Here is an 8,857-nt window from a genome sequence, read left to right on the forward strand (position 1 = left end):
TCCTAATGAATGTTCATAGTGTATATAATTTTTGCCCCCCCTGAAGTCAAATCCTGGCTTCGCCACTGTATGTAACCACACCTTTCACGTACCCTCCCTCACTACTGGAGGAGCCATGATTGTTTGCCTCTGGTGATTCTACAAAATTCAACTTTTGGTTCATACATAACCCGCACGAAGGACAGACAGCATTGCTGTTAGCAGACACGTATGAATTACAGTTTTCATTTTTTGTTGAATAAGCTCGTCGTGATTGTCGACTCATTAAGTATGAATTAGAGTTGTAGTTACTGCTGGTACTACACCTATACAAGTTCCATGATGTTGATGATTCTACGTTTGGCAATAGTAGAGGACCACCATTGATGTGTACAATGGGCATGAGCAGAGTGGACTTGTTTTGGCCTGGCTGAAGGTAACTATCACTCAGATTTTCAATGCTCTCGTACAGGTTTTGCAAGCAGCCTACCATGCCGTGGCTTCTAAGCAGCCTAATGACAGTTCCAACCGGCAGACCAAGAATGGTAATAAGGAAATCAACAAATTCCTTGCCAGCTTCAGCGAAGATCACTCGGTGTTCCTATTTGTCTATCAGAAGCTTCAGGCTTACCTGAGTGGCTGCCATGTCAATTTCGTATGTTAACAGTGATTATGAAACTTTGAATGAGCAAGTCTTCGGGCTATATGGAATTCACTCTGGCTAGTGCCTCCTTTTAATACCCTTTTCATCGGCAGTCATGATTCATGAACATTGGGGAATCCGTACGAAGAAATAAACATGTGCTGCATGGAAGGGACTCTTGACTTTCTAATTGGAAGGTCCTTTCAGTTTTGGCCACAAATTAATGAAAGTTATGAGTAGTAATAACTAATTACATCAACCGATCGAAAAGCCAATTGGAGATGGTGCACAATCATTTCGGGATGTGTTTTGAGTCCATGTCTTTATTGGGGTGCCAAGGAGTTCATGTTTGAAGGAATTCAAATAATTAAATGCAATTCGTACCTCTTTGATCCTCATTGCCAACAGATACGTCCTCCTATTGTGCCATACGTTGCTCGCCAGCTAAATGAGACCCATCGCTTGGCACGGAAGGTTATGTGATAGGGGGTGTAAAAACATTGAAATATCTCTCGAATAAATCATTGGGCCGTTTGTGAGAAGGAAATGAAAGAAGTTTCACTTTTTTATCAGTTTATATGACATCAGTTTTAGTTTATATATATATATATGTGTGTGTGTGTGTGTGTGTGTGTGTGTGTGTGGGGCATCCAAGGCTTTTTGGATTAAAGATACCTCTGATTAACTTGAAGATATTGGATTTGAGTGGTATAGTTTGTCCAAAGCATATAGGCCACTCGCTTTTGTCCAATACTTTCTTTCTTCCCAAGTTTTAAGATGCAGGGGACAGTACTACCAAACAAGACATTGAGGTTCTGAGAATTGGGAAAGCTTTTCTCTTGAATTTGGTAATTGTAAACTAGCTTTTGATGAAATACTACCCGTACAAATGGCCAGCAATTTTCAGCTTGTCAAAGGCACACATCTTCTAAGAAGCAGGGGATAGTACTACCAAACAAGACATTGAGGTTCTGAGAATTGGTAAAGCTTTTCTCTTGAATTTGGGAATTGTAAACTAGCTTTGATGAAATACTACCCGTACAAACGGCCAACAATTTTCAGCTTGTCAAAGGCACACATCTTCTAAGAAGCCATCCAGCAAAGGTTTTCTGATGCCTTAAACACAAGACACAACATCGCCCAAGGAATTAAAGAAAAAAAAACATTGAAGATTAACCAGCCAAAAAAAAAAATTATCAATGTATCTATTCTGTCTGCTAAGGCCTTTGGATCGTTTCTAACAGTGAATATACAAGAAAATTCAGATTAAGAGGCAGGGCTAAGTAAGCAAGAAAATGAGTGTTACATGAAAATGAGGGTGTTATATCACTGTACAACCAAGTGAAGAGCCACAGACGTTAAAAGCAGCCTCCTGCAAACAACATATGACAAATATCCAACATGAGAAAGGGGTAAAAGACATTATGCATTCTTTTTACAAGTGCAAAATGCTCATGAAGTTGCCCATCTAAAAAACAATCTGAGACCCCCCACCCCCACCCACCAATAAAATAAAATAAACAAACAAACAAACAGACAAACAAAAACAAGAACTGGTAAGGATACAAAAAGATATTCTTATTCAAATAACTGCATGCTCAACTTCCTTAGGTTATTTTGGCAAACAGCCAACTCAGTAGAAATTTTTGATTCTACCAATCCACCCACTATAGAAAAGCTGAACATAACTAAGCTATATTGGTCATTTTATGCCAAATATACAAGTCCTAATTTTTGCATTTCTAGCAACATTATCTGTTATTGAGCTCCATTTGGACGATGACATATATGCCCAAAACTGCTCAAGTATGGGATTAGATGACATATATGCCCAAAAGTGCTCAAGTATGGGATACTTTTCATCAAGTGAATTTTAACTTTCCTTCCTTTTGCCTCATTTACCCAAGGGATCCAAAAGGATATCTCAGAAGCCATGCTTGTATAAATTTACCAAGCTTTGTGCAGGGTTTTCTGGCTATTATGTTTGCAAGCATGACCCCTCAACAGAACTAGCCAAGAACATTAATTATGACCCTTTAAAAGGCCAATTGAAGAGTACATCACAAAGATAACAACAACCAAGCCTTATTCCCAAACTTTTTGGGGTTGGCTATGGCTCCTCCTCCTCAACAGGTTAGTCAGACCCAACGACTAATGTATCTTCTCTTAATTATATATGAGTTAGTTGTTCTTAGTAAATTAAAAGACATCTTGCTACTTTTAATGTTGCAGGGTTGTTAGCTAACTAGTGGTCTAAGCAGACTAATCTCCAAGAGAAGTCACTTCCCCTATTCCCACCAAAAATATGCACCATAGTATGTTCTGGTAACGGGAAGAAATGTAAATTTAGGTGGATGATGCTTGACACAAAGTACATTACCTCTCTGGGTTTTTTCAGGAGAATCTCATCTTGATGCCTGAGAAAGTTGCAGTGCAATTAAGCAAACCAAACAAATAAAAAAAGCTTTAAGCCATTGGATTGCAGAATCTCTTCACATTCACTACAACAACCTCAACAATGCAAGAAACTCTATTGGCTCTTCATCTTCTTTAACAATCTGTTCACAAAAATATGCAACATTCAAATTAGATGACCTATTGGACAGAATGCCTTCTTCTTGCTTCCAAAGCGCACATCATAGAGAAATATAAGAGCAAAGAATGGAAAAAATTTGTTATATTTAAAGCATTTGTCTTTCCAGTAAGTTGGACCAGACATGTGATATGGATGAAAATGTTATGTAATTAAAAAGTCACATTTTCTTGTTTATTTCAGGATGCTCCAAAGAGTTCCAAAAGCTTTTACCTTCACATTTCCATTGTCAAAACCCATTTCAAAAACCAACAAAAAATAAAACCTCTTCAACTACAAATTATCAATGTAGCTCAACTTATGGTCCATAGAACACAAGCATTCATCTGAAGAACTGTGTGGAAATCAGAGGGAAAAAGAGAGAAGAAGAAGAAGAAGAAATACTGGGCTGAGTCATGCACTCAACTATTTAAGTACTTGTGTCTCAATCTTGGTGTATGGCTCTTGTCAAAAAAAAAAACAGAAAATTTATACCACGTGCACATACAAAAGCAACATGAAACCATCTTTCATTTAACTACTTCACTATGTGTTATACTATGGTCATGAACTAAATAACCAGATAATTTTAACTCATAATTAACAAAGCAAACATATAAAATTATACAGAACGCAAAAAACAGAACCACCAGTTACAAGAAAACTTCATCAAAGGAAAAACCCTTGACAAATAGCACCAGTTTTATCACCAGTTACGATCTAACTTCCACTTAAACTGAAAACAACCTAAAGTTGACAACCCATCCTTTTTATTGGTAAGTTATGCACCCAACGGGTCTTGAATCCAAGACCTCACCCTCCACCTAGAACTTATAAGCAGGATATGCCAATTGAGCTATAGCTCATAGGCAATCCATCCTTCTACAGCCCCAATACCTATGGACCCTAAGGATGCTCAAGTACTTGAATAAAGGCAGCCATTCTCATTTCAACATTTTACTTTCCTGTCAAAGGCAAATATCCAAGCACCAAAATAGAACACTGCTGAGAACTGAGAACACAACACCTTTCAACTGACTTTGAAAGGCATGGCACTATTGGTAACAAGACCATCCAATATAAGATGCAAAAAATAAAAATAAAAAACAATAAAAAACAAAAAAGAAAGAAAGAAAGCAAGAAGAAGAGAAGAAGAAGAGAGAACATGGGACGACAAGGCCATTGATACCTTGATAATAAGATACAATAGTTTACATCCAGACCATGATTTAAAGCATCATTCGCTCAAACCATATTTATGTTGCAACTGGATAGGAAAAACATCAAAATGCAGGCGTTTAGTTACCTTTAAGACATTCACAATTGCATGTTCTACCCCTTTTCTGAGGCCAACATTAGGTAGCATTTTAAGAGGAACTATACCCTACACTCTAGGATATACCACTGTCTGCATGTGTTATGTAGAAAAATTAAAAAGTGACTTGGGGGCCAGAAGTATCCTGTAAATCAGATATTTCTTCTCCAAGGTTAAGCTTATCAGGGTTTGAGCCCCAGTAGGGCTGAACCCTGGAAGCTTTCCCCATACACCAATCACAATGGCTTTTACCCGTGAAGCAAATAACAGTCCATAGAATTGGAAGAGCGATTTTCAGGTCACATATTTATTGCTATTAATAATAAATCTCATTTAACTCGCATGAAGAGCATTTTGAGGCCTTGGTTCTCTAATGGCATTTCAAAAACACCAACCCTGACACTTCAAATTAAGATTTTTTTTAAAGCTCAAAACACATCACACTACATCTTTTTGTTTCAAATATATTAACTTTCCATATGACTCAAGCTAAATTACAAAAGTTGTAAAAACAAAGTTGATGGTGCATCCACATTTTATAACAAACAAACTAAAACAAGGAGACAAAAACATCTGACTAATATTGTAGCCATTTAGATAATTCTAAAATTTATACACAATAATAATAATATATAACACAGTAAGTAGAGATACACACCTCGACAGCAGTGTCTTTTGGAAGACCCATTTGGGTAAGAGCATCACAGGCAACTTGATTCCAGTCAAGCTCTTTTAGATCATCTAACTCTCTTTCACTATCTAATCGAATTTGGATTTCATCAGGATCAAAAGACCTTCCTACCCAAAAATATAATATTCTTTTCTCATTTTTGCCTAAACCTGGAGAGTAAATAGCGAAAGCATCTTTAGAATTCATGTCACCTGCACCAAATGTTGCAATCTTTTCAAATCTGGGCCACCGACATACTAAAGGCTTCATAAGATTACTGAATGCCGAGTCACTTTCCACCATCCCATTTGAGACAGCAAAGCCTAGGCCTTGTCCCAAAGGATGCATTCTCCACAACTCAGTTAAATCTCCCTCCCTACTTTTAACTGCATCCTTGGACTCTAAGATATCTCCTATACTATCCGGTTCACATGGGGAAGAATTATTGTTGAGTATCCAAATACCATCATCTTGACCAGAAAGATAGCTTGAGGGAGTATATGCTACCCTCATATTGTCAGCCATCAATGGCAATTTTAGAGACTTTGATAAGCTACCCCTGCGCTCTGCAAGGGAAGGTGAAAACATTTTAGATGGGGAAGAAGTTGATTTGGAACATGGCTGTGAAGCAGAATTAACACCAACAATTTCTGGACTATAAGAAGTTTTGGACAAGAGAGACAGGTTAGAAAAGTTAGACAAAGTAGAAGATACTGGAAGAGAACATGAAGCTGCAGAAGGAGAATCTAGAGAGGATTCTGAAAAATACTTTGAACTAGTGCTTGAATCAGAAGAGACAGAATCTGGAGAGAGATAAGGAGGCGAAGAAGAAGATGATGATGATGACATCAATGACGACAAAGATGATGAAGGTGATGATAAATTTGTAGATGAATGTCCTATCATCCTAGATTCTGAGTAGACCCTGGAGAGGGATATTTTAGGAGCAGACACAAACTCCTTCATATCGCCAGATGCAAACTTGCGCCTCAGAGCACTCCAACTGTTTTCTCTAGCAGGAAGGTGGGTTTCATGTTCATTCTCAGATGATGCAAATGGAGGCACAAAACCCCCCATAATAGCTTTTTTGAAAATCTCATAATCAACATTATATGAGTCCACTTTCCGGTCACCTATTCTAACCTTGACTGTAGATTCCCCAACCTCTACACCATTGCTGGGTTTATCCATCAAGGGCAAGAGGTGTGAAAATGCATCCCAGAAATGAGCCGGTTCTTCGCCTTCCTTGATCATCCTCACTGGCCCTTGCACTCTCTCATACCGGACAATCTGACAAACAGCACTTCTTGCATCCTTTTCCATGATGGCCTCACAGTGCTTGCCAATCCAAACATATATCGCAGATGGTAGATGAACAATAAATGCACCCCTAGAATCCAGAGCAGATGGAGAAGGGTCATTCAACATTTTCGGGACAAGATGCAAAGGATCATATGGCGAGTGCGGGGCAATTATATACATCCTCAATAAAGAACTTGGGCTAAGAGGAAATGCATGAACCCTCTTTTGGCACTGTAACAACTGGCAAGCAAAACCCATATTTGGATCAGCAATGCCCCTCGCTGCCTTGACATACTGAAAAGCATCATCAAAGCTCTGCCCTTCTCTCCACATAAGATACGCAATCACCAAGGATGTAGACCTAGAAACCCCTTGGCAACAATGAACAAATACCCTTCCACGCTGTTCTCTAACATCTTCAAAGTAGTCAAAAACATCATACAAAATACTAGTTATATCCTCAGACGGACTATCCTGCAACCACAAAGTTCTGTACACAAAATCAGCTTTGAAATACTCAGGACAAACAAAACCTACACAATTCAAAACATGAGTAATCCCATTCTGTTTTAGTATATTCCTATCTTTTGCAACCGCATCTCCACCAAGATATATATGTTCGGCCACCTTCGAGCACTCCTTATCAAAGAAAGCAATCTTATCCCTCTTCACAAGCCCACCATTCTTATCCGGGTTTCTCTGAATTGACGACAAATCAAGCTTCAATCTCTCCCCATTCCCTCTCCCACTTGGAGTAGGTGGTCCCGGCCACTCACCAATATCATCCGACCCTGCCTTCGGCCACTCATCCAAGCTCCGGCGAGCAATAGCCAATGGCTGTAAGGGTGGTAAACAAGACCGAGCCTTAGAATTATGTTGTGATCGTGGGGTTAATGGGGCAGGAAACCTACGATTTTGCCCATTACTGTTTCCTACATTCCCATTAGAATCCCCACATTCTTTTTCTTCGGAATCCGGGTTTTGAGAGGGGAGACGGGAAGAGGACCACGAAGCAGACCGTATAAACATTCTCCGGTTACCAGCCAATTGGCATGGAACCCGAGAATTACTTGTGGCATCCTCTTTACCCACCATACCCAGTTAACCCACTTGAAAATTTTCCTATCCCAAACTCAAGGAACTGAAAGCAAACCCAGAAATCTGAAATTAAACCCTAATACTTAAAAACCAAATCCTCAGTAAGTGAAGCATGGTGGAGTGGTTAACACTTAACCCAAATGCCAGGAACTAAACCCATATCAGATCAAGCATAAGATGCAAACTGTGACAGAGAAAGCAACAAAAAAAAAATGATAGTATATTAATACTTAAGCAACAAAATAGTGAAAATACTAACAATTAAGCAGATGAAACTAAAAAAAAAAAAAATAACAGTAAATCAAGGATTAGGCCCTGTAAAACAAAAAGTTGAGCAAATCTAGAAGGAAAATTAGCAATAAGTGAAGAACCAAGTTCGAATCTTGAAACGAAAATGGTTTCACGCAAAATAAGAAAAGATACAAAAAAAATTAATAGAAATTCATAGAAATAAAAGAACCATGGTGTAAATTTCTAGGGTTTTGTTTTTGAGAAAGAGAGAAAGAGGTTAGATTTGTGACTTACAGAGTGAGGCATGTAGAGAGAGCCATGATAGTAGAGAGAGAGAGAGAGAGGAAGTTTTTAGAGAGAGAGAGAGAGAGAGAGAGAGAGAGAAATGTGAGAGGGAAAAGGACTTTGAGGCAAAGCTGAGAGGAAGGCAAGGGTGATAGGTATGGTTAAATTTCTTCTCAAAAACAAAAACAATTGTTTTTTTTTTTTTATCTCTCTGTGTTTATTTCTGAGTGAGAGTGAGAGTGAGGAAGTGAGCTAGCTGATACACAAACAAAAAAAAAATTCTTTCCTTTTTTAAAACACACTATTCATATCTAACTAATTTTAGCAGGTGATTAATTATTATGATTATATTTAGTAAAACATCTTTTTTTTAGGGAAAAATATATTAATTATCCATGAGGTTTTGATTAATACGTATCATTTACCATTCTAGCTCTTTATTTTGACCATTTGACTAATAAATGACAGTACAGCTAACTTATATGAAAGTCAGTCAAACTATTACAGCTAAAACACACTAATCTTTTAATTGTTTGTCTGTGTTTTATGACCAAGTTGTTCAATTTTTAATTGTCTTGAACTTGATTAACATTAGTCCAAACTTTAGAGATAATTTCTGTATTTTACCATTTTTTTTAAAGAATAAACTAAAATCGGTTCCAATTAGTTCAACTAGTAAAATAACATCATATTAGGTTATCGTTAACTTAACTTATCATGGAATAAGAGTTCTAGAGTTCCAAGCCATCTATACTAAAAACT

General features: G+C 37.8%; 1 protein-coding gene across 1 annotated transcript; it reads right to left on the reverse strand.

The window, feature by feature from the left end:
• Positions 1-1,770: 1,770 nt before the first annotated feature.
• LOC142640679 (protein-tyrosine-phosphatase MKP1) lies at positions 1,771-8,270 on the reverse strand. The gene is made up of 4 exons (XM_075814882.1): positions 8,105-8,270; positions 5,168-7,763; positions 3,003-3,180; positions 1,771-1,994 (listed from the first exon to the last, which is right to left on the reverse strand). The coding sequence occupies exons 2-3, from the start codon at positions 7,574-7,576 to the stop codon at positions 3,124-3,126; spliced, it is 2,466 nt and encodes an 821-aa protein (XP_075670997.1). The 5' UTR covers positions 7,577-7,763; positions 8,105-8,270; the 3' UTR covers positions 1,771-1,994; positions 3,003-3,123.
• Between the last annotated feature and the right edge of the window lie 587 nt (positions 8,271-8,857).

Source organism: Castanea sativa, chromosome 6 (genome assembly GCF_040712315.1).
Source record: "Castanea sativa cultivar Marrone di Chiusa Pesio chromosome 6, ASM4071231v1".
Taxonomy (NCBI): domain Eukaryota; kingdom Viridiplantae; phylum Streptophyta; class Magnoliopsida; order Fagales; family Fagaceae; genus Castanea; species Castanea sativa.